General features: G+C 45.5%; 1 protein-coding gene and 1 pseudogene across 2 annotated transcripts; both read right to left on the bottom strand.

Moving 5' to 3' along the window:
- Positions 1-2,064: 2,064 nt before the first annotated feature.
- Positions 2,065-4,862, bottom strand: LOC311529252 (ferritin heavy chain A-like). The gene is made up of 4 exons (XM_084645077.1): positions 4,724-4,862; positions 3,487-3,633; positions 2,851-2,976; positions 2,065-2,277 (listed from the first exon to the last, which is right to left on the bottom strand). Exons 1-4 carry the CDS (start codon positions 4,823-4,825, stop codon positions 2,122-2,124), a joined length of 531 nt encoding a protein of 176 aa, XP_084501203.1. The 5' UTR covers positions 4,826-4,862; the 3' UTR covers positions 2,065-2,121.
- A 3,419-nt stretch (positions 4,863-8,281) lies between these two features.
- On the bottom strand, positions 8,282-22,742 carry LOC311529248 (ferritin heavy chain A-like; annotated as a pseudogene). The gene is made up of 4 exons (XR_014714737.1): positions 22,627-22,742; positions 20,647-20,793; positions 19,886-20,011; positions 8,282-8,439 (listed from the first exon to the last, which is right to left on the bottom strand). The product of XR_014714737.1 is annotated as a ferritin heavy chain A-like (transcript).
- Positions 22,743-26,372: the final 3,630 nt, after the last annotated feature.

Raw genomic sequence — 26,372 nt, 5'->3', positions numbered from 1 at the left:
GGTGAGCAGCATAAATATGCAAGCGTTTTGAAGAAACAGGCAAACCTGGGCTAAAGGACTCCTGTGACCCACCTGCAATGATTTGACAGCCAATATTTTTCTTCAGTAAAAGATTACAGTATTTCCAACCTTCCTTTGCTGCCTTTTATTCCAAATGGTTTCTGGCTGCATATTCACTACATAATACAGCCTCCTCCCCCCCAACACACACCCCTTATGCCAGCATCTGGCTATATAGCAGGTCTGTCCACAAATGGCTAAATTTAAAGAGAGCCAGTGGCAGGAGCTACTGTCTCTCTAAGTTGTTCCACAGATTTTGATTCTCTGCCTTTCACTTCTAATAAATGGATCTTAGCAAGCAGGGGGAAGAATCCGATCCTGGCTCTGTTCACCACCTCAGAGGGTAAAATGAGAGGAGACCCCTTTGAATTGTTATGTACAGTAGAAGTAGGAAAAACAAATCATGAATTTTCTGATTAGCTTGTAATATCAAACAGTCACCCTGTTGACATTCAGTCAGCTTGACAAGCTGCTTATTATGAACAGTGCCTATTTAGAGAGCTAACACGCACAGGATGGCAGTCACAGTGTTGCACAAAGACAGCCTAATACACTGCAGATGCAGAACTTGAGGCAGGTGCAGCTCAGGTGCTGAAACAGATTTCCAGGCAGACCAAGTTATCTCAACACGTCTCTCCTGTAAAGGGCAGCAATAGAAACAGAACAAAACTGGCAACAACTCATCCCTGCCATTTTTTCCTGTTTATTACCTATCTGAAGCCAACATCTGAATAGAGTCCAACCTTCAGCACCTAAGTGTTAGGCCTCCCTCAGTAACCAAGGTGGCACTAAACTCTTGTGAGGTGGCATAAGAGAGGGGAGAAAGAATGGCTTCCTATTAATAAGTGGAGAAAAGTGTTGAACTCTGTTCCTTACTAAAGAGGAGGGGAGCCCATGGCATTTGACAGGTTTCAGAGTAGCAGCCGTGTTAGTTTGTATTTGCAAAAAGAACAGGAGGACTTGTGGCACCTTAGAGACTAACCAATTTGAGTGTAAGCTTTCATGAGCTACTGCTTTTTCCACTTTTATGCATCCGATGAAGTGAGCTGTAGCTCACAAAAGCTTATGCTCAAATAAATTGGTTAGTCTCTAAGGTGCCACAAGTCCTCCTTTTCTCATGGCATTTGGTTTACTGCTATAGTGTCTAGCCTGCACTCTCACATCTACAAATAGCAATGAAAGCTAAGCAGCTAATGGGCTGTCTCCCCCACCTACCTACACTTGCCTTTGCCCAGCAGTATGGTGCCTGGTTCTAGGTTGCGGGGAAGAGGTGACATCTGAAAAATATTAAGCCTTGCTGTGTACTTGAGCTCCTCTGGCAGGAAGCTCTCTCATTGCAGTTCTCATAAAGCTAGCACCAGATCCCAGTACATGTGCAGATTATGTTTAAGACCAAAGAAGGGTTGTTGTTTTTTTTTTTTTTTAAAACAAACTGTTGTATATAGCCATGTCAGAAGACCTCTTGTGAGACAGTACTAGCCAAATGCTTTTCAGCTGCTTGCCCGGGCAAGTTATGTTACATGGCATTATTTTGCCTAAGCAGAATCCTGGAATAGAACTTTTCACTCAGTACCTGCAGCAATGCTTTGACTGTACCTCAGTGATGTAGGGATACTAGCTGGAGAGTCAACACTATAAGAGCCTGAGTGGTAGGCATAAATCCAGCTTCTCTCTTAAGTGACTTTAAGATGCAGAAACTACTGCACCTGAAAATAAGCTGTATCTGTTTAGCTGACCACTCATGAATTAAGTGGATGGGCAAAGGATGGGAATGAACCTCAGCTGGGATGGAGAGTGTTACCTTCCAGATGTATACTATAGTGGGCACAACCAAGAAGCCTGTTATTTTATTCACAGTAATTGCTAAGGCACTCACTGGATGTGCAGCTCCTGTTAGTGTGTAGTGTAATTAGTGACTCATTGAAGCCAATTTAACAGACTAAGAAAGGGCAAAGTCAAGTTACAACTGACAGCTAAGTTTTATTCACAGTAAATAGCTCAATTCTTATTTCCTCTGCATACAGATGAGTCACCAAATAAGCAATATCCCTAGAGTCCAGTTCAACTGCTGTCCTCCAGGGTGAGCTTGTCAAACAGGTACTCTCCCAAGCCATTCTGGGGCACTCCCAGGCGCTTCAGGTTGGTGAGGTGGTCTCCCAGCTGCTTGATGGCCTTCACCTGCTCCTCCAGGTACTCAGACTCCAGGAAGTCACAGAGCTGCAAGAGAAAAGCAGAGGGTTAGGAGGACTATGCTGGGTTACAGATTTTTGTAGCCCAGTAGTGTCAGTCACACTTCAGACTTTTCATGGCATAATCTCAAAATGAGACCTCCCATTTTCAGGGATGATTCTACAAAAAGCAGTATTCTGCATTTGTCCAGAGCAATAGCACCACTGACCTAAGGAATCCTAGGAGGTGGTAGCAAGGAACATGCAGAGTCATTGTATAAGCCTCATGCAGAGCAAAAAAAATTCCCAATCCCATCTAAGATTAGAGATCAAGGAAGATCAGGCCATAATCGAAGGCATAATACAGCAGATTAGAGCCTTAAGTGTAGGGAGAGGCAAAACGTAAGCAGTGGTGAAGGGCAAAGAATAATGTGAGAGGCAGTCCAGGAAGGGGTCTCTCCAGCTTGATTTATGGCATGTTTCCTCTTTACCCCTTCCCACCACAGACCCTGTAGTTTCTCCTCAAGTGAATCACAGTGTTCAAATTCTGAGCCTCTCCTACTCTTCTCTCTGTAGGAAAGGAAATAGTAACTGCTATTTCCTTTACTATCCAGTCACTCACATGGGGGTCATTCCTCTCAGTAGCCAGCTTGTGCAGGTCCAGCAGGGCCTGGTTCACAGTTTTCTCCAGCTGCAGGGCACATTGCAAGGCCTCCAGGCTGTTTCCCCACTCATCCTGCTCCGGCCTCTGTAGGAGACCAGCAACAGAATGGAAACATTTGCACTATTAGAAGTGGATCCCTGCTTCCTTCATCTAGGAGTTAGCACATTTGCTTAGCTCCTTGCTATACTCTTGTCATTCAGCAATTTTATTCTTAATGCTTTTTCTCTAAGCAAAAGCATTTTTCCTGACACAAACACTTTAGAATTAACAAAGGGCCACTAGCTGTGCAGTCTTCTCACACACATAAAGGACACTTCAGTCATTGGAAAACAGTAAGTTAGAACAAAACAAAAATAGTGTCCATTTGAAAACAGAGCCCAATACATGCTAGGTAAGAAGCAGGAAGTAAAAGTTTCTTATTCTTCAAATGAGCACCAGGACAATGGGCTGATCAGGTAGTAGATTAGGTCTCTTTTACAGATGAGAAATGCCACTACCAGCCTATGCATCAGGTTCACACAGCAAGAAATGCTGAGTTACTGTCCTAGAATCTTCATTCTACCCTCCCATTTGGGCGATTACTGACTGTCTCACCTTGATGTCCTGCAGGACAATGCGTCCCCCTCGTTTGTTCTGGTATTTCAGGAACTTCTCTGCATGCTCCCGCTCCTCATGGGACTGCTCCTTCAGGAACTGGGCCATGTGCTTCAGGGCCACATCATCACGGTCAAAGTAGTAGGACTGGGGAGGAGGACAGGCAATGAATGACATTTGACAGTAATAAAGCATCATGCCACAGGAAGTTCCTTGCTGTGAAGGGACTTTTCATGTGGCTTTCATTATTCTAGGCAGCAGCTCTTCAGGTGTAGCGATAGATCCTTCCCCATACCTTCACTGTGCTTACCTACTACAGGAAGAACAAAGCTATACACCTTCAGATGAAGCCAAAGAATTATGACCATAGTTCTTTGATACCCACATCAGCCTCACAAAGAGAAGGGCTTCGGAAAGCCCTCCCTATACTCCAGAACATACAGGGAACCTAAATCCTTTCTACTTCATCCACATAGCTCACTGCCTCACATTCCTGCTGGACATTCTCAAGGCAGGACACAACATAGTGTTTCAGGGCTATACAGGTGCAGTATTGATTACTGGGTTTACAAGTAGGAACGCTACATAGAAAAAGAGGACTAGAAGAGCATGCCCCTTTTTCTGCCAGATCCCAGCTGTATAAAGTTTGCCAGCCAGCTAACTCTACTCACAGCTGTTTTAATTTAGAGCTTTCTGTGGAAGGCAGAGAGTCTTTAAGCAATACCATTAGACAAAAGAATCTAGTTTTCCCTCATTCACTTAACAGATCTGAGAGTTGTTTGTGCTGTTATAGATAAGGATATCTCCCCACCTCTCACATGGTGTCATTTTCCAGCCATCTTTGATGGTTATAAAGAAGAGGCAACCATTACTTAACTATGGCTCAGGAGCAAGCAGTTGTCCAGCATGAAGATATTTCACTAGCCACAGAGTTAATAAAGGGACAGGATTAGTGGTTCAAGAATCAGAGATGAACATAATGAACCTTCTAGATCTTGAAGATGAAGGCTCCATCTCCAAGGTTACTAGTTTAATAGCTGATCTATAGACCCCTATAAGGGAAATTTTTACTTTGGCCTAAAATTGCTTCAGGAACAGCTACTTGGAAAAGGTACTCAACCCAGATAATAAGAGAAGCCTCTAAAGCTTATTTTAGCATGAGAATGTGAATCCCCCAATGCAAAAAAAAAAGTCACACCGAGTCCTGGATTTGCAGGAACACAAGAGAAACACTCACCAGGGACAGATAGACATAGCTGGCATACAGCTCCAGGTTCACCATGCTGTTCACAGCAGCTTCACACTCAGCATGGAAGTTCTGGCACACTTGAGACTCCATTCAGCAGTTTAGTTACCCACAAACTCTGGGACCAAGCTCTAGACAACCCCTCCCAAGACAAGACCACAGCCTATACCTTCACAGTTGCTATTAATTCCCTTCAGAGTCACATGTGGGTGTGATTGCCAGCTGCTGCTGCCCAATGGAAATCTCATTTGCATCAAGGAACCAATGAGCAGCAGGGTGGGGTTGTTCCTGACTTCCCACAGGTGAAGGGATGATTCAGTAATATGACTTGACCTGTTACCATGACAACCTATTTGGTGTATGGCAGCCTGAGCTAGAGCGACAAGTTCAGCAAATAAATCCAATAACACCCTGTGAGGAAGGAAAGGACAGAGGTGTTAGGGGGTGTCTGGAGGAATGTTTATATAGCTGCTGAGTCACTATGATAATAGAGGCTATATAAATGCCCACACAGAATAGATACACATGAGATTAGATACATGTTCCTTGGCCTGCACATGGCTTCCCATTTCTTGTGACATTTCCCAAGGAACGCCAAAGCCACTCAGATGTCTGAAATGCAGCTTAATGCAACTCCCTGTTCTGTTCTATGGAGAACTCTGAAATCCCCTCTCTGTTCAGATCTGTCTCTAACAGGCTGGGGTTTCTCCCAGGAGAGACTGTGGTAGGAAAGTGCAAAGGCTGGAGCATCACAATGGAGTGTAAACGGGGATTGTGCCTTCCCTCATATTTGTGTAGCACCCAGCTCATTATGGGCACTACAAAGGAAAAAATAATAACAGCAAAAGTATAACTGGAAGAGGACAGCTCAAGCAGAGCAGTGGAGACCTAAGGGAACTGGAGGGACACAAGAGGAGCCCAGGGGACATGGACAGGAGCAGCCAACATATGTGAAAATGGCAATGATTCCAACAAGAACAGCCATCTAACTATTCTTGTGGCAATGCAAAAACAGAATACCCTGCATCCCACGTGTTTTACAGAGGTCTGTTCCTCCCAGCTAATGTCAATGCAGCAAGTCTGTCTGACAGCATTGCAAGGAATGACTGAATTCTCAGAAACCCAGCTGCAGGCAAAGGTCCTGGAATTAAGGGTGCTGCCGCACCCTCTGGATTGATGTGGAGTCCATTATTCACCGGGTTTACAGTTTGGTTCAATGGCTCTCAGCACCCGCACTGTGAAAATTGTTCCAGTACCCCTGGCTGCAGGATCCAGTTTTTCCTCAAAGGGTCACACGTTCAGGGACACTGGGAAATCCCTCTCTCTGCCATCCATATTTCTTAACCACAAAATTTAAAAACAAAATTTGAAAAGCACACACTGATAGGTCTTCTCTTCCATTCATTCCTAGGAAGCAGCTCTTAGCATCTGGAATGGATCCTGCTGCATACCAGAGCCGCATCAGAGAAGAAAGCAACAGATGACCCTTTGGATAATGCAGGTAGCGGTGGGATGTGGGAGTCAAAGAATGGAGTTCCTGAATAGTCTGTAAGGGCAATACTCCATTTACATAGAATATCTCACATATTAAGCCATCTTGGAAATCTGTTCCTCCCAAATTAAACATAGACTTAAAGCAGGATTCCCTTTGTCAAGCAACTTCAAAGAGACTGGGAGTCGCAAAATATACCTTGACACTGAGCAATGAGTTGTAGAAAATCAGTGACCTTGAACGTGGCTGCTGGTACCAGATCTCATGGGGCGGGGGCAGTAGAAAAGGCAAAGAGCAACACTGACAGCCCTGCTACTCTTCCAGTTATCACTATGCTAGAATACGAGACTACAAAGAGCCCAGCTCTCAATAACTTTGTGTTTATTAACAGCCTCTGCGTAGATGTAGCTCTCTGGTGCTGTATTACTCCATGCAGGATATTTGAGGACAAACAGGTTTCAAGCTGTCACTTTCTTTAAATCTTCAGTTGCACCTTCTATAAACCAAATGGCATCAGCCCCATCTCTAACTTCTCAACAAAGATAATTTCATGTCATATTCAAAATTCAGCTCTTTTTGGGTAGAAAGAGGCTATTCCAAAGGCACCTATCACCATAGTATCTACTAAGCCAAGAGATCTTTTTCTCTCTCTCTCTTGCTCCTCCCCCTATTTTGGAGGACAGATGCCCTGAGTGTTTGTCCACCCCCCTGCCCCCCGTTTTTTTTTTCAAAGTACTATTTTATCTCATTTACCCCGGCAAGGAGTTCTGTAGCTGTGATCCTGCCACAGAATAAAGGAGCAAGACTGCACCTCTGCCTCCTGACATGTATATACAATACTAGCCTGAAGCAGGTGAGTAGGTTCCAGCCATAGCCAATATATGTATTTAGTATCCAATGAGAGGATGGTCTATGCAGGAGAGATCTCAGAGACCCACCCACATGCACAGAGATTTCCTGATTCAGGCTGAGTAGCAAGTATATGCAACAGCAAGTGGGTCTAGCCTCAAGTAAGTGGGGGGAAGGATAGCTCAGTGGTTTGAGCAGTGGCCTGCTAAACCCAGGGTTGTGAGCTCAATCCTTGAGGGGGCCATTTAGGGATATGGGGCAAAAATCTGTTGGATGATTTAATTGGGGATTGGTCCGACTTTGAGCAGAAGGTTGGACTAGATGATCTCCTGAGGTCCCTTCCAACCCTGATATTCTATGATTCTATGGTGGTCACATGTGCGCCCACAACCAGGGGATTTCTAAACCTAGTCATACTAATGGCACAATTCCTCAGCTATCGGGAAGCTCAGTCCACTACTCACACAATTACAGTTTGACATCAGATGATTGATGGCAGTGTTCTTGTATTATTCACTCTTGCCTTGGACGTCTACCCCACTCATTCACAGTGCAGCTCCTCAGCAGAAGAGGGGGTGTTCTGCTTTTCCTTTATCACACACACACCCAGAGCAGTATCCAGTTATCCCACCCCACTATCCCAAATAGCTCGTGATGCACTATGATTAGTAGTCATCCTCACAGAGACTTATCATTCAAATGCATTGACTTTAGAGCACCAGGCTTATAGCTACAAAGGACATGGGTAGAGGAAACACTTGTATGGCAGCAGGTGAATATCCTGAATAGGGATATTCCTTATCCCTCTTTGTGGGGCAATAATGGCCTCAAACTACACGTTTAAATGGCCCATGTGCCTGGTGTGGGATGCAGCTGCCATTTATGCACATAGGGTCACTTCAGGAGGATTTGATATTATACACTGGCAGCGGCACAAGAAAGTGGATTTTAGAGTTTAAGTATAGTTTGGGCTTGTAATGAACCAGGCATGGCCAACAGCCATCCATACATTATGTAGCATACAGTCATTTCTATGTCAGCCCCTGTTGGCAGGGGCTCACAACACTGACAAATTTAATTAGAGCACCCTGTAAGTAAAGTCAGATGAGCCACAGGTGAACACCATGTTTTATTTTCATACATTGCAAATAAGGCAATACATCTATGCACTGGTGAGCCAGCACCGTGGACTGGTTCTACACCATGAAGTTCAGCTGCTCTCCCCCAGAGTGCGCTTGTCAAACAGGTACTCTCCCATGCCATTCTGGGGCATTCCCAAGAGCTTCAGGTTGGTGAGGTGGTCTCCCAGCTGCTTGATGGCCTTCACCTGCTCCTCCAGGTAGTCAGACTCCAGGAAGTCACAAAGCTGCAGGAGGATTACAAATAGGAGTTAGAAGTGCAGATTTTTAGCTATCGCAGTTACTCATTAAATGGCATTATCTTGTGAAAAGAAAAGGAGTACTTGTGGCACCTTAGAGACAAACAAATTTATTTGAGCATAAGCTTTCGTGAGCTACAGCTCACTTCATCGGATGCCTTAAATACAGTTACTCGACCATTTCTCACTCTTCTTTTCACCAGCTCTATGGTGCCTTTTTAGAAAGGAGAGCTCAGTGCTAAGAGAACATTGAAGAGATGGCCTTTGAACACATTCAGCCTTGCGTGGTACCTGGCTTCATTCTCAAGGAGCTCTGGAACCATGGTTCTCAGAAATCCAATGCCAGAGCCCTGTAAACAGGAAGGATACGACTGTGCTTAGGAAGGGTTCCTCCCTCCCATCAACTACAGCTTTCCAGATAGCTTCTGACAAAATAACATCTCTGCCAATTGCAAACTGCTGCCTATAGAAGTCAGGGGGCAGAAGAACAGTCCTCTTGTGAGAGGTTACCTGGAAAGCTCTGTTTGAGAGGCACTAGACTGCTTGCTTGGGCAAGCTAGTACATGGCATCATTCTTCTTAATCAGAATCTTATAGCACAGGGTGCTGACTTCTACTGGTGCCAGTGGGTGCTCCCACTCCCATTCCAACTCCTTCCCCAAATCCCCACCCTGCCTCTTCCCCACCTCCTCCCCTGACCATTCCAGGTTCCCGCTTCTCCCCCTCCCTCCCGGAGCTTGCTACAGCTGTTTGGCAGCAGCAAGTGCTGGGAGGTAGGCTGAGGAGCGGGGATGCGGCACGCTCAGGGAAAGGAGGAGGTGAGGTGGGGTGGGGCGCGTGGCTGCCAGTGGGTGCAGAGCACCCACTAATTTTTCCCGGTGGGTGCTCCAGCCCTGGAGCATCCACGGAGTCGGCGCCTATGCCTTAGAGGTAAGAGATTTTCACCCACTACCTACAGTGATGGGGGAGACGGAATCTCACTGGTGTGGAAATACTGCCTGGAGAGCCAACAGTGTGGCAGACTTGAGTGGAAGATAGAGATAGTTGGTTCTTAAGTGACTATAAGAAAATGAGCTCATTTGTACGAACAGTAGTTTCTGAATCTGTTTAGGGTAGTGGTTGAGGGATAAGACAAGACGTGACTGAGCCTACAACTATGATTGAGTATTACGTTTCAGATTCCTGCTGAAGTGGGCAAAGTCAAGAAGCGCACGCATGTTATTAATGTGTAGTAGTTAGAGCACTGACAGTATTTTGAGTTCTATTGCCTGTAAGTACAGCAAAGCTATACATGTAAGCCAGTTCACAAAATAAGGCCAAAAAAACATCGAGTTCAATTCAAAGCCATGTTTTATTCACAGTGTTTAGCGTTCAGTCAATTTATCTTCTCTGGGCACATAGATGTCACCAAGCTAGGTAGTATCTTGGAGTGAAGTTCGGCTGCTCTCCCCCAGGGTGTGCTTGTTGAACAGGTACTCTCCGGTGCCGTTCTGGGGCACTCCCAAGAGCTTCAGGTTGGTGACATGGTCTCCCAGCTGCTTGATGGCCTTCCCTGCTCCTCCAGATACTCAGACTTCAGAAAGTCACACAGCTAAAGAGAGAGTTTATGAAGAATAGATATCACCTGTTCTGTTGTACGGTCACTTGATGTTTAAGTGATTTGTGTAGAGAGGACTAAAAATTGGAATTTCAGTCCTATAAAGTTTTGCTACTTCCACATTTCATCCCAACTCAAGCAGTAGGGGCAAGGTCCCAAGGGAATAAAATATATGCAGGGGGGAGGGGGAAAGAAGGAATTCAGGAGAGCTGCAAGTTTCTGAAAGAAACAATATTAATGGCATAACAGTAAACTATCCCAATGTGGAGAAAAGATAGGAAGAGGCCAGTATGGCTCCATCAGCAGCTCTTTAATGACCTTTAAAAAAAAATGGAACCATGGACAAATAACTAAGGAGGAGTATATAAAAGAATATTGTACATGGATGAACAAAAATCAAAAAAGCTAAGGCAGAAAATGAATTACACCTAACAAGGGAATATAGAGACAATAAGAAGAGGTTTTAAAATGCATGGGCAGCAAGAGAAAGAAAGGAAGGTATAGGTCCTCTGCTTAGCAGGGAAGGAGAGATAACGATGACGACCGCTAGAAAGTTGAGGTGTTTAATGCCTATTTTGCTTAAGTCTTCATTGAACAGGTTAATTGTTTTAAGCATCTGGTCACAATAGGAAAAGAACATTTTAAAGAATATTTAGATAAGTTAGATATATTCAAGTCAGCAGGGCCTAATGAAATTAATCTAGGGTACTTAAGGAACTAGCTGAATCAATCCAAACAGGTAAAGGACTTGGGGAATTGTAGATCAGTCAGCCTAACTTAGATACCTGGAAAGATATTGGAACAAGTTATTAATGAGTTTGTAAACACAGAAAATAATAGGGTAATAAGTAATAACCAACATGGATTTGTCAAGAACAAGCCATGCCAAACCAATTTAATTTCCCCTCTGACAAGGTTACTGGACATGTTATTCCTTGACTTTAGCAAAGCTTTTGATACAGTCTCCCACAGTATTCTTGCCAGCAAGTTAAAGAAGTATGGGCTGGATGAATGGATTATAAGGCAGATAGAAAGCTGGCTAGATCGTCGGGCTCAACAGATAGTGATCAATGTCTCCATGTCTTGTTGGCAGCTGGTATCAATCGGAGTGCCCCAAGGGTCAGTCTTAGGGCCGGTTTTGTTCAATATCTTCATTAATGATCTGGAGGATGACATGGATTGCATCCTCAGCAAGTTTGCAGATGACACTAAACTGGAAGGAGTGGTAGATACGCAGGAGGGTAGGGATAGGATACAGAGGGACCTCCAATTTATCTAGGATTGGGCCAAAAAGAAATCTGATGAGGTTCAACAAGGACAAGAGCAGAGTCCTGCACTTAGGACGGAAGGATCCCATGCACCGCTACAGACTAGGGACCAAGTGGCTAGGCAGCAGTTCTGCAGAAGAGGACCTAGGGGTTATAGTGGACGAGAAGCTGGATATGAGTCAACAGTGTGCCCTTGTCGCCAAGAAGGCTAACAGCATTTTGGGCTGTATAAGTAGGAGCATTGCCAGCAGATCGAGGGACGTGATCATTCCCCACTATTTGGCATTGGTGAGGCCCCATCTGGAGTAGTGTGTCCAGTTTTGGGCCCCACACTACAAGAAGGATGTGGAAAAAATGGGAAAGAGTCTAGCAAAGGGCAACAAAAATGAGGAGGGGCTGAGGGAACTGGGATTATTTAGTTTGCAGAAGAGAAGAATGAGGGGGGATTTGATAACAGCCTTCAACTACCTGAAAGGGGGTTCCAAAGAGGATGGATCTAGACTGTTCAATGGTAGCAGATGACAGAAAGAGGAGTAATGGTCTCAAGTTGCAGTGAGGGAGATTTAGGTTGAATATTAGGAAAAACATTTTCACTAGGAGGGTGGTGAAGCACTGCAATGTGTTACCTACGGAGGTGGTGGAATCTCCTTCCTTTGAGGTTTTCAAGGTCAGGCTTGACAAAGCCCTGGCTGGGATGATTTAGTTGGGGGATTGGTCCTGCTTTGAGCAGGGGGTTGGACTAGATGACCTCCTGAGGTCCCTTCCAACCCTGATATTCTATGATTCTACTGACCCAGAGGATGGGGGAAACAGTGTAAAATTTTAGTAAGGCTTTTGACAGTCCCACATGACATTCTCAGAAGCAAGGAAAATGTGGTCTAGATTAAAATTACTATAATATGGGTACAAAATTAGTCAAAAGAACATACTCAAGGGGTACATTTCAAAGGTTAGCCCTCAAACTGGAAAAGTTTATCTGGTAGGATACTACAGGGGTCTGTCCTGATCAGGTACTAGTCAGAATTTTCATCAATGACTTGGATCATGGAATAGAGAATATCCATTTACAAATCTGTAGAGGACACCAAGCTGAGAGGGGTTTCTAACTCCTTGAAGGACAATTTTAGAATGTAAAACAACCTTGCCAAATTGGAGAATTGGTCTGAAATCAAAAAGATGAAATTCAATAGAAACCAATGAAGTACTTTGGACTTAGGAAGGGGGGAAAAATATGGCTACATTGGAGAGAGTCCAGGGGAGAGCAACAAATATGATAAGAGGTTTAGAATACCTGACCTCTGAAGCATGGTTAAAAACTGAGCATGTGTAATCTTTAGAAAAAGAGCACAAGCAAGGATCCATAACAGTCTTCAAATAGGTTAAGGGCAGTTATAAAGAGGATGGAGATCAACTGGCATTTGTGTCTACTGAAGGTAGGACAAGTAGAAACAGGCTTAATCTGCAGCAAAGGAGATTTAGGTTAGGTATTTGGAAGAGCTTTCCAAGTGTAAAGATAGTTAAGCCTGGGAAAAGGTTTCCAACGAGGCTGTGGAATCCCCACCATTAGAGGTTTTAAGAACAAAGTTGCACAAACATTTGTCAGGGATGATCTAGGTTTACTTGGTCCTGTCTCTGCAGAGAGAATTGAACTAAAGGACCTCTTGAGGTCCCTTCCAGCCCTACATTTCCATGATTCTAGCTCTGGATGGAAACCTCAAAAAATTGGAGTTTCCTAATCAGGACAAGATTCCACACCCACACCCCCAATTCAGAAACATTCAACATCACATTTTGGCTAAGTTTGACATGGAACCTTGTAGGATTCATACAAGGTTCAGGCACTCGGCAACATTCAGGGCACACCTGGAGTGTTGTGTAGGAGCTGTGCACACACAGCTCCTCTCAAGGACATGAACCTTGGAATCTCACCCAGATGACATGAACCGTGGGAAGCCTCCCAGGACTGGGCTCAAGGCCCGAGAGCAAGGAATGCGGTAGATAGAAATTGGTAAATAAGAATGTTAAACAAAGCCACTGTATTCCTTTGATCTGTTGGAGAATGTAATGCGCGGGGGGAGAGAAAGAATAAAGGAGAGGGTGGAAAGCTGACAGGACCAGTCCGTTGGCAGACCAGCCTGTTTGCTTGCTTAAAGCTCTGTGCTGTCTTGTATTTGAACCGCAACAACTGGCGCCCAAACGTGGGGCCCTCAGCACTCACCTCGCCTGGCAAGGGTTTCAGACTCATCACTCATCCGCTTCGCGGATCCCGGTGAGTATTTTTCATTGTGGTAAGTATGGGAAGCTCCCTCTCTGCTTTGCAAGTGCAACACTGCAATGAGCTACAGTATTTGCTGCGTAAGGCTCAGCATGACTGCCCCACTCGAGAACTCACTCTCCTGCTACAGGAGGTGAGTGCCCAATGCCCGTGGTACCCTGAAGCCAGAATCCTTAAGCTAGCAGACTGGGAGCGGTTGGGCCAGACATTGCACAAAGAGCCTCGGGCGCCCGTGCAGGCTTTACACGCCTGGCACCTCTGCCGCGACGCGATACAGCGTGTCGCCTCGGACAGGCCCTCCCTCGCGGGGCCAGTGCTCTCACCACTCCCGTCCGCTCCTGCAGTCATCCCCCCTCCTGGCGATGTGACACAGCATGTTGCCTCAGAAAGGCCCTCTCCCGCGCCATCAGAGGGGCTGCCGATCCCGCCACCCCTGTCCGCTCCTGCAGCCATCCCTCCCCCTGCTTCGCCCCCAGTGCCTCTATTACCACCGCCTCCCTTGCCTTCCCCACCGGAGCTGGTGTGTGATTACCATCTCCCCGTGGGGCCCCATGCTCCGGGGCCCTCCGGGGGGTCATCCATGTCTGCTCAGGGGCTTTCGCTGGTGCAACAAATGGTTCACGCAGCGAAGACTCGCTCAGATATTACAGCAGAGGAGCTGGCTGATCTGGTTTCAGTTTGTCCGGTGACCTGGCAGGATGATGGCCAGGGCAACCAGGTTGCAAACTGGGTCAGTTTGCCTTACTCGGTGATCAGAGAGGTAAAGAAAGTGATTTGCGAGTTCGGCCTGACTAGCACGTATGTACGTGGTCTCATTGAAGGGCTAGGTACTGGGTACACCCTGATCCCTGAAGATTGGAAGGCGCTGTTGCGCATGATGCTGACGCCCAGTCAGTATGTTATTTGGCTTAGTGAGTATCGGCAGATGGCAGAACACCAAGCCCAGGTATATAGAGAGCAAGGTATCATTTATGAGCACTTGGCAGGGGAGGGCCAGTTTGCTACCATTCAGATGCAGTCTCAACTCCCTCAGGCCGTCTTCCCCATTATTTCCACCTGCGCCCAGCATGCTTTCTGGAAGGTCCCAGATTCAGGCAAGCCTACCAAAAGCTTTGCCAGTATCTGTCAGGGTGCATCAGAGTCCTTTATGGATTTTACCAACAGATTGCAGGAGGCTATCCTCCGACAGGTGGATAACCCTGCGGCAGCGCAGGAGATCCTGTTAAAAATGGCGGTTGAAAATGCGAACGAGGATTGCCGCCGTGCTCTGCAGGCGGCACAAGCCGCTGGCATTCTAGAGCTGTCAGACATGCTGCGGGCGTGCCAAAACATCGGCACACAAGCACATAAAGCTGGGGTTCTGGCCGCCGCCCTGCGGAAAAGCGGGAAAGAGGGGAAGTGTTGTTATCGCTGTGGTAAGGAGGGTCACTTTCAGCGGGAGTGCCGCTCATCGACGGCAAAGAAGTGCCCCTCAAAGAAGTGCCCCAAGTGTCGGAAGGGCTATCACTGGGCTAATCAGTGTCGTAGCGGGTCGGGAAACTGCATGACGGGTCTCCCCCGAACCCAGGGCCAAATGGGGGTGTTTCCCACTCAGACAACTGTTCCTCTGCCTTAAAATCCATAGATTCCATGAGGGCGGCGACTGCTGGAAGTGCAGGGCTTGATTTGATTATGCAGGAGGACACTGATTTTCAGTTGCCAGGGGAGGTTTGCGCCATACCTACACAGGTGAAGGGACCTCTCCCTGCCGGATTTGTGGGTCTGGTTCTCCCTCGCTCACACGCTGGGAAACAGGGTTTTTTTGTCATCCCAGGGGTCATTGACGCCGATTACACCGGCGTTATTAAGGTTCAGGTATGGACCCATCTTCCTCAGTCGCTCCCACGTGGACGGTCAATTGCGCAATTGATTTTAGTCCCCTATCAGGTGCCAGCCGCAGAGGATCGAGCCCGGGGCAGGAACGGCTTTGGATCAACGCTGTCTCAGTTGCCGTCTCACAACACGTCCTCTCCACTTGTTGCTCTAACAATGTCGGTCCGCCCCTCAAAACCTCAGTTAACACTTCTCTTAAATAATGTTCCTTTTACAGGGCTGGTGGACACTGGAGCTGACGTTACGGTGATTCGTGATCCGGAGTGGCCGGTCGGTTGGCCAACAGTTCCTTCTAAAGAGTTGTGGGGGATCGGGGGTAGCAAACCCGGGGCCAAAGTTTGTCTTGGGTCACGGTCTCTAAACCAGGAGGCCGTGCCCTTGCTACAATCCACCCCTTTGTACTCCCTGTCCACCTCAATATTTGGGGCCGTGACTTACTTGTAAAGCTGGACACCACCCTCGATATTAATATATAATGGCCCAAAATCCTCCCTCACCCACCTTGCCATCCGCATTACCATTGGTATGGCAATCCTTAGAGCCCATATGGATTGACCAGTGGCCCCTCCCCCTAGAAAAGCTGAAAGCGCTTCATTCACTTGTACAACAATATTTGCATGCACAGCACTTGGAGAGCTTCACTAGTCCTTGGAACTAGCTACTGTTATTTTGGCCTTTCAACTTTTTGCTGATTGTCCCTTTAATTTGATCGTGGACACCCATTATGTTTATCAGGTAATTGATCATTTACCCCTTGCCCTCATCACCCCTCAGGTCGATGCAGACCTTCTTCGCCTGTTTTTGTCCTTACAGTATCTCCTCACCACTCGTAATTTCCTTTATTTTGTTGCTCATATTCGCAGTCATACCCCTCTGCCTGGGCTACTCACTGAAGGCAATGCGCGCGCTGATCGCACGTTACGTGGTCAGGTAAATTCCCTTTTTTCTGACCCCATTGAAAGCCATTCCTTTTTTCATCAGTCTGCCTCTGTTTTGGCCCGACAGTTTCACATTCCTGCTGATCATGCACGTTCTATTGTTCGTTCCTGCCCCCACCGTGCCGCTGCTGCCCCTACCTTTTCTTATGCCGTTAACCCCAGAGGTACCGCAGCGAATCAGCTGTGGCAAAGGGATGTCACTCACGTGCCACAATTCCGCCCCTATTCGTTTTTACATGTTTCCATTGATACCTATTCGGGATTCCTCTGGGCAACCCCACAGCGTGGGGAAGCCACTCCCAAAGTTATTCACCATTTGCTAGCCTGTTTTGCTGTTATGGGTCGCCCGAGCCAGATAAAAATGGATAATGCCCCAGCCTATTGCTCCACAGCCCTCTCCACCTTTTGTGCCCAATGGGATGTCTGTCTCAAACACGGGATCCCTTATAATTCCACAGGCCAAGCTATTGTTGAACGTGCAAATCGCACGCTAAAAACCTTGCTCGACAAACAATTAAAACAAGGGAAGCTGCGTCTCTGAACCTTAGGAGACATTCAGCAACAAATGCATATCCTTTTGTTTACTTTAAATAATTTAACTCTGAATGTAGATCAGCAGACCCCCACGGATTGGCATTTTCATAAGTCCGAGGTACTGGAAAGACCGCGTGTCTATTACTGTCAGCTGCCCGATCTGCAATGGCTGGGCCCAGTGCCTTTAATCACTTGGGGTCGGGGATATGCTGCTGTGTTTCTCCCTGCAGGAGCGTTGTGGGTTCCGGCCCGGTGTGTGCGACCAGCACTGAAACAGCATGGCGTGGCACCAGGGGCTATTGAACCCCATACCGGAGTTTCAGCTGACCTTGGAGGAGAACGCGGTGCCTCCCGGGTTGACAACGGCGAGACGGAGATGGAGGAGGCGTAGCATCCCAAGCCAGCCCATGACATGGGGAGCAGTAAAAGCATTGGTCGCTGCGGCTCAATGAAGACTGGCAGCAAACCAACAGCCAGAGACTCCTGAGACTTTGTTTGTGGCAATTCTCACCCAAATTACTGCTAATTCTGTATTGATTGTATGCCTTTTGTGCCTGCTATTTCCTGTAGGGGTTGGCTCGGGAGCGCTTCCTCCGTTACGGGCCCGAATGACATATAACCTATGGGAAAGATTGGCTTCAAATGTTACCCACTTTTGTTTATCTGATTTTGTAGCAGCTGAAGAATTGTTAGGTACGTGCCTTATTCCAGTATGTCATCACCCTGAGGAAACTGGGAATGAGATGATGCTCGCTGCTTACACGAACCTCTCTTCCCAGTACTCTAGCATGGCTAATTGGGGCCCAGCCAATTACACTTTACCTTCTTAAGCTTATTTTTTGCTGTTGCTGTGTGCAATGTATTTCCTTTTTGTTAAGGCTTTGTCAAGACCCGCCCTGGAAGGCTCCACGAGTTATGACCTTGTCTGTCCGGGAGTTAATTGGCTTGCAAAAGCAAATTGATGGCTACCATGAGATGGCCGAGCACAAATAAAAAAAGAGGGGATGTAGGATTCATACAAGGTTCAGGCACTCGGCAACATTCAGGGCACACCCGGAGTGTTGCGTAGGAGCTGTGCACACACAGCTCCTCTCAAGGGCATGAACCTTGGAATCTCACCCAGATGACATGAACCGTGGGAAGCCTCCCAGGTCTGGGCTCAAGGCCCGAGAGCAAGGAATGCGGTAGATAGAAATTGGTAAATAAGAATGTTAAACAAAGCCGCTGTATTCCTTTGATCTGTTGGAGAATGTAATGCGCGGGGGGAGAGAAAGAATAAAGGAGAGGGTGGAAAGCTGACAGGACCAGTCCGTTGGCAGACCAGCCTGTTTGCTTACTTAAAGCTCTGTGCTGTCTTGTATTTGAACCGCAACAGAACCTGTCTGCCTGAGCTGCTGTGGTGTCTCCCAGGAGTTGGAATCTGGGTGCCACATGCCCCCATTCTCCTCCATAAGCCTGACAACCCAACCAGACAACATTCCATGAATGATCCACCACTGTGATTCAGCCAGAGAGGAAATTGGTGTACCATGTGAGTTGTAGCATGGACAGTGCACCCAGCCAACAGAAGAGAAGGAGGACATAAGTCACCTGAAACCCCATAAAGCACCGTGGCATCTCAGAAAGATGAGAGATGGTGTTAAAATGACCCAAAAGTTAAATGGTTCAGATTTTCTCCAACAGAAATCTGAAAGATATTGGCAGAAAGAGGTTTCTCCAATGGAAACTTTTCAGTTTTGTAGATGTAACCCTTCTGCCTGTCAGAGTTGGCAGCAACAAGGGCCGAGTTCAATATCTAGGGGATCCATTCCAATAACACAATGCAAACTGGCTCGAGCCCCCACCCAGTGACCTGGGACAAATATATACCACCCCCGCTGGACGCCTCCAAGAGGCAATACTTCCCCTCTCACAAGCACATAGTCTGAGTGTAGCAAAAAGCCTTTTAATAACAGAGAGAAACAATGTGGCATTATGTTGGGGAAACAGCACCAACAGGATTCATAACACTACCCATGAGCAAAAAACCCACCCCAAGGAAATTGGGGCATGCCCTTTCCCTTTGGTTCTTGAGTCCAGCAACCCCAAATCACCCAAAGTCCCAAAAGTCCAATGACCCAAAAGTCTCTGTCCCTGGTCAGGGCAGCCCCAGAGTTCGAAATTTTATCTGCAGAGCTTTACCTCCCAACCTGGGTGGAGATGGCGGGGGGGGGGGGGTAAGAGGCACCTTACAGGATCTGAAGCTGACCGCCCCACAGCTCCATAGGCCTTCACTCCGCTCCGCTCCACCAGCCGCCCCACGAACTGCTTCGCTCTGTCCGCTCTGCGGCCTACAAGCCGCAATAACAGAGACACTGAGGATCCCACAGCAGCCAAAGTGACTATTTGGGCAGCTATGGCCTCATTCTAGGTGGGGTGGGTGTGCCTATGCAAATGAGATCGGCCCCTGAAGTTCTTTTCCACAATTTGCCACCACCAGATGTCAGGGTGGAGCTCATCCTGACACTGCTTACATAGAAACCACATTTTCCATCAAAAATCATTGACAGAAGATTCCATTGTGGACCAGATCCTCATTTAGTAGAGGTCACTTTTGACGCCACTTGTCAAACCAGCATAGCTCCATTGAGGACTTGGGCCTGCTTCTCAGTGCAAGGTTGAGTGCCAAGCAGCATGTTCATGGCCAACTACATAGGGAGAGATATTGTGTCAATAGTATGTCATTGAGCGCTTGCAGTTAAAACTCCCTCCATTTTGTGAGATTACCATTACATGGTGAAACTGGTAAGTTAGGGAATCTCAAAAAGATAAATGTCTTCTAGTTTGAAAGACTCTAAACAGGCCAACAGCTACTGTGGTCATATTAGAAATCTCCCACTCCCCACCCAGAAAAGGTATATGGGAACATACGCTACATCTCTGCTTCAGTCTCAACTCGCATACATACTCACATGAGGGTCATTCTGCTCTGTAGCCAGCTTATGCAAGTCCAGCAGGGCCTGGTTCAGAGTCTTCTCCAGCTGGAGGGCACATTGCAGAGCCTCCAGGCTGTTCCCCCACTCATCCCACTCTGGCTTCTGCACAAGCCCAAACAGAAAATTATGTGCCCTTTCACAAATGGCCTTCTAGCTTCACTTACTGAAGTCTGTGCCTTCTGTAGTATGCAATACCTCTGTTTGGCCAAGCCCCACTGCTTCACCCATGTGCTTCACTGGCACAGGGAGTTCACTCCCCTCACTGGGCTTTTGTTTAACTTGTTTTCTTAGTTATTCCTACTTAAAGATATATCCTCAATGCTGTATCAGACTGTGGTAACACCAGTTAGAGCTAAAATTTACTCAGGCTGGTGTGCTGCAAGCGTCTTGCACTGGTAGACCTGTATGACTATCAACTTGGCAGGACATTTACCTTGGTTTTCTCATCCAAACACTTTCCTCAAAACACCGCCTCTTTACCACAAAGATTAGCAGATGCCAGCCACCCCTCTCCTCCAAGAAGAGACACGAATACACCTATTTCTGAAGCCCATACCTCTTGTCAGAAAGCTAGGCAAATGGGTCAGACAGCTTTCTAAATATTTGGCTGTTACTTTAGCTCATCGGTCACATTCATGTAGGAGTCCATCAATTACAGCCAAAAAGTATACCTAAAACAAATATTTAAACTCCTTAGTTCCAGAGATCCTTCTCTTACATCCTGATTTGTTTCTCACCTTTATGTCCTGCAGAATAATACGTCCTCCTCGTCTGTTCTGGTATTTCAGGAACTTCTCTGCATGTTCCCTTTCCTTGTGGGACTGCTTCCTCTGGAACTGGGCCATGTACCTCAAGGCCACGTCATCACGGTCAAAGTAACAGGACTGGGGAGAGGGACAGGAAATCAGTGGAGGAAATTAGACCTAAAGGGAGAGACTATATATTCAGATCTGTCATTAGACATGGATCCAGGTGAGGCACGAGTTGTCAGTTAAATGTTCAGCTACCTATTGAACACCATGTGTAATAAGGTGTGTACGCAATGGACATTGTCTGAACACTAGTGTAGGAACTGCCTAACTCTATAGCCCATCTAATCCAGTATCTCGTCTCTGACAGTAGCTAGCATCAGTTACTACAAAGAAAGGTCCAGGGACCCCACATTAGGCACGGGTGATGCAATCTGCCTCCCCATGGATGTCTCATCCTAAAACTAATAAGAAGAGATTTGTTTAAATGCTGAAGTATGAGGTTTTTATCCATTCCAAAACTTCTGTATTAACTGTTTCAAACTCTAGGTATTCTTGTTATCCATATAACCATCCAATCCCTCTATGAATAATAATAAATTCTTGGCCTTGACAACATCTGTGGTAATGCATCCCACAGTCTAATTACACATTCAGTGAACAAATACAGCCTTTTAAATCAGTTCTGAATTTGCTACCATTTGCTTTTGTTGAATTATGTCCCCCATCTCCATATAAGAACACTCTGAGCTGCTCATTGAGCAGATAGCTTCATCGAGTTATCCACAATGCACGCAGCCACACCATTTTAAAAGCAATTGAAACATTAAAGTGCAATAGGCACATATATTCTTAAGTGATTATACAATGGGAATTACAGTGACAGCCCCTTCCCTGCTACTGCCTCAGCCACCTCAGATTTAGAGCTCTCTTTTCCCTACTTCCTCCTTCACACTCTGGCCAACCACTTGCTTGGAAGTGCTGAATGGCCACAGTGTAACATGGGAGATGTAGTTTTCTATTTCAGACTCCCAGGGTGGACTACAACTCCCATGAGGCAGCTTAGGCAGATGCAGGTCATTGTCAAACCAACCTGAAACAAAACATTTTGAGTGTCCAGGCAAAATGTTACAGTGTTTCCTAATTGAGGCTTTTTGTTCTACAAAAATCTCACAGTTTCATCCTAATTCAAGACAAAAAACAAATGTTGAAATATCAGTTTCTCCTCAGAAGAATAAAATTCTCATTTTCAAAAAGGCTTCCTACCTGGTAACTGCATACTGCTACATAGTAACAATATACAGTTCAAATCTAAACTACACTTGTAACTGGATAGTATTTCCCCTCTATATATGTGTGAGCGCCCCATGCCAGAAAGTGGTGCTCAGTTTTGAGCTGCATATTTTTCAGAAGTTGTAGGAAAACTAGCCTGAGTGGAGTGTAAAGCAATAAGTATTTTGGGGGGACTAGATTAATTAAATTAGAAATATTAGAAGGGCTGAATATCTACAGTTTGCTTTAGAGAGGACCAAGCTAGGGCAGACAGACATAGCAAGTCTATAGATATTTGACAAGTATAGACATCAAGTACGACAAGACATTTAGGCTGGTGCCTTGGAGGATAGCTAGGAATTATGTACAGACATAGACTGAATATCACAAAAGACTTTTGATAAGATTTATTAGCCTGTGGAAACTATGATTTAGGGCTTTGAAAGCTGTACAAACTATCCACCAAATTTAAAAAGATAGAAGTATGATGAGAAACCATCCTGATTTAGCAGAGAGATCTAACAGGTCTCCCCCCCCCCCCCCCCCGCAGTACTTTTTAAAAATTAAAAAAAATTTAAAACAAAAAAACAGCTTCTAAATTTTGCCCCAGACAGCTGCAGTTCAGAGCATTGCTCAGGAAAAGAACTTTTAGAAGTGCTTCTGTTTTAAACCATTAAGCATACAGCCAGCACTCACCATAGAGAGATATATATAGCTAGCATACAGTTCCAAGTTCACATCTGACTGATGGCAGCCATGCATTCACGATGAAAGTTTTGACGCAACTGGGACTCCATTACACTACTACTCATAGCTAGATATAAATTTCCGTATAAACTAACAATTTAAACACCACTGAACCCAGAGTTTGGGTTATGTTCCACATCTGGCATTAATACTCTTCAGAGTAGGATGGGTGTTCTTGTCATGGGCTCTCCAACCAATTGAAATTTCACCCCTCAGCCAAAAACCAGTCAGCGTTCTGGGGATGGTTTGTAACAGCATTGCCCCAGCTGAGCGGATGATTCAGAAATACAGAGCACCTGTTGTCCTGTAACTTTAGGGGTTTACTGATACTTTCTTAGAACAGCAAAGTCACTAAAGGAAAATCTCTGGTTTTCTTGCACTGAGTCCAAAGAAAGGGAGTTAGTAATTACACCCAATTTCCCAAGGAAGAAGTGCTAGCATGAGAAGTTTGAAGGAATTATGCCTGTAATGAAATGTCTTATTGTTTCCAATACTATCTTTTGAATGGTGTCAAGGTTACTTACCTACCAGAAAAGCTGTTTGATAATCTGCCTATTATATAGAAAGCTCTGAAGTCCTACTTCCCCTGAACCACTTAGTTCAGGGGTCTAGATCTGGAATTTTGGATTGACCCATTCTAGAGTGGAGCCAGCTGCAACATCCAGACCCAGATCTGAACATCCTCAGAGTTCAGGTATTTTTGGATGTGGGGTTTTGGTTCAGACCCACCTCTAGTTTCTGTAGGTTCAGATCAGCTGATGTCTGTCACAGAACACAGAGCAGTGATAGCAGGGATATCAGAGAGTAGTGATGTGAAATCTGTGGAAGGGACAAAGGAAAGCAGCAAAAACAAGAGGAAGTGGCAGAAACAATCAGGAACTGCTGAAACACTAGTAAGAATCTGATGTAGCTGACAGGAGCATCTTCAGAACACAGAGGAGTAAGAACAGTCAAGACACAGAAGGACAGGGGAAAAAATCAAACTGAAGTGGGAATAAGAAGAACGTGCCATGATGTGACATGTGCTAATGCATTTGTAAATATCAGTAGTTTAAGTAAGTAGAAGTGTAGTGGCCACAATGGTTCACACACTGGGGATTGAATTGGAGAACCTCCAGAACTTAAAAATTGAGCGACTACAGTTTGAGTTTAAAAGCTAAAGCTTTCTCAGTGCGGCTGTAACAGACTCACATCCTCTATGAAAGGGACACTGTGCAGACCTGTAACACACGCTCACCTGGGGGTTACATGGCTGTGTTTGTAGTTCTTGATATTACAGATGAGTTCTTCAGAGGGTACGCTCTCTTTTTGGATTTTCTGATGGTCGCTGCAGAAACAGAAACATCCATGGCCAATTTTCTAAGAACACCAGAAAATGGAGCTAATGGATCTATTGGAGAAAACACACTCCAATATATTTTTGCAAAAAAGGCACCAACTCAAGGAACCCTCATTTCATTTATAAAAACATTTTTATTTATGTGTATTATGCATATGCTGGAGAAATTGTTCACCGGGCACATGGTGCCATTGGATTCATTCTGCACTGTAATTTCCTCAGCTCCCCACTATTTGATTTCCTTTCTCAGGAAACATCCGTTCACCCAATAAGTCCAGGCCTAGTTTTCAGGAACAAACTCTACAGAACTCACTTAAACAATACAATTCAGACTTCTATTTAAATAGGTTATAGACCGTGTGAAGTAAACAGCTGGGTGGAAAAACTCAGCTGCCTACCCAACCCTCATTTCTCCCCCAACTCTTACATATGCTTTGGGGTTGTATGATTACATAAACCTTGAGTTTATGCCATCAGAGCCTCAGAACTTCCACGTCCCTGGAGTTAATCATGGATTTCCCAGAATTCCATCATGTAAGGAATTCTCCCATACGGAGTTAATAGTACTTGTCTTTCTATTAAGAGACCTGGATGTACAAGTTACTGTAATTCTGTGTTTGTTGATGTATGATTTTGATACAAGCCATTAGCAGAGGAGTTTTTTAGTCAGTGTAGTTCTCCTCAACAGTGTCCTTAAATAGCGATTGAAAATGAGCTGAGTTTGTTTTGTATCCTGAAAGATCTAACCCAACAACCTCCATGTCCTTACTAAGGAGAGCACACCTGTATTCACTTACATGCTTACACCATTAAGAGCTACTAATCAAAGAGTACTAGCCCTAACAAAACTTGTTATCCTCAACCAAACATCTTTACAAGAATTTTCTTTTTGTCACATGTCTACAATGCATTGTACTCTCTATTTTAGAATACTAAAAGAAATAAGGCCTTACCACTGACAAGTAGATATAGCTAGCATATAGCTCTAGGTTCACTATGTGATTAACAACAGCCTCACACTCAGAGTGAAAGTTCTGACACACCTGGGAGTCCATATCTCTGTCTAAAAAAAATATAGGTATAAAATACAAACTTAGAACCTGTTCTAACACTACTGAATGAAGAACACATCCCCAGAACAAATGTAGATGCCTCTACCCTAGCACAGCTGGTACTAATACCATCCCCAACAAGGTGGGAGTGTGACTGGCAGCTACTGCCACCCAATGGAAATATCCTTCTTCATCAATGCCACTCAGCATTGTGGGTGGGGCTATGACAGGATTTCCATTGAGGAAAAAAGGACTCCACTGTATAGTTAGCTTGTTACAATGACACGGCTGAGGAGAGAAGGACCATATCAAACAGAATGTTCTCTGGTTTCTTGGTTCTTTTTTAATGCATTATGCAGGTAATGATTACAAGTCGCCTAATAAATGTATCTGCCCACAGTGGGCTGCAATGAGATAACTAAAATGTAGAGCGTGGGAGTGTGCATGGCGTTTTTTGTGATATTTCCGAGGCATCCATACAGTTCCTCTATATGGTTGGTAGTTCTCTGAAACTTTGCTTCCCTGTTGCAGTGGAAGCTCTGGAGGGTCTTCACTGTTAATTTAGCTCTCCCTACAGTAAGGCCCCTTACACACTCATACCCTGGGGTCATGGACGGTCCACAACCTGATGACAAAAGGGACAGTTGGCAGCTAGCATGCCAGAAAACTAGAGCAGAGATAAGTGCTGGCAAGACTCCTTAAATTCTCTAGTAACTAGGATGATGGGGGAGGAGACAGTTAGCAAGTGGGTTTAATCTTACCCTACTACTTGCAGGAGAGGGACATCTGATATGGCTGTGATGTTAGATGTGACATTGGGGATGGACCATATGAGTATTTAAGGTAAGTAGGAGATGAGAGAAAGGTGTCATATTAATAGCCACGACAGAAACATTTATATATAGTTTTAATAGATACCACCCATCTGGGATAGCAGGGTTTTGCTGGTACTAGCGCCCAAAGACAGTGTGGGAGGAACGGGCCTGGTATTTCCAAATCTGAAAGTTCAGATCCCCCTAACAGAGCACAAGCAACAAGATGCATTTACTCCAGTCTGTGTCAATCACTTGAGCAAAAACCTTTTGAGAATGTTTTCCTGGTTCCATCCATTTGTAATGTGTCTTGGTTTCTGTTGGTTTACTGATTCTGTAGAGTATGAGGTTAGGCAGGCACAGGATAGTAGACTAGCCAGGAGCTAGTGGGAATTATTTACATATATTGGCTGTATTTTTTTAACCATTTCTGAAATAAGTATCTGCTTTCATGAAGTGAGTAACCTGAAGAACTAAAAAGACAGAAAGCTA

This window comes from Lepidochelys olivacea (genome assembly GCF_965140295.1).
Source record: "Lepidochelys olivacea isolate rLepOli2 genome assembly, chromosome: 12".
In the NCBI taxonomy this organism is placed as follows: domain Eukaryota; kingdom Metazoa; phylum Chordata; order Testudines; family Cheloniidae; genus Lepidochelys; species Lepidochelys olivacea.
The sequence above is the reverse complement of the archived record's forward strand: the minus strand, read 5'-3'. Positions and strand labels throughout refer to the sequence as shown.

What these genes read in the sequence shown, in the direction of transcription:
- LOC311529252 (XM_084645077.1), bottom strand. Translation starts at nt 4,825, where the DNA reads ATGGAGTCTCAAGTGTGCCAGAACTTCCATGCTGAGTGTGAAGCTGCT. An exon ending in GCTATGTCTATCTGTCCCTG is followed by an intron (nt 3,634 to 4,723) that starts GTGAGTGTTTCT and finishes CCTCCTCCCCAG; the next exon opens with TCCTACTACTTTGACCGTGA. An exon ending in CTGAGAGGAATGACCCCCAT is followed by an intron (nt 2,278 to 2,850) that starts GTGAGTGACTGG and finishes TTTCTCTTGCAG; the next exon opens with CTCTGTGACTTCCTGGAGTC.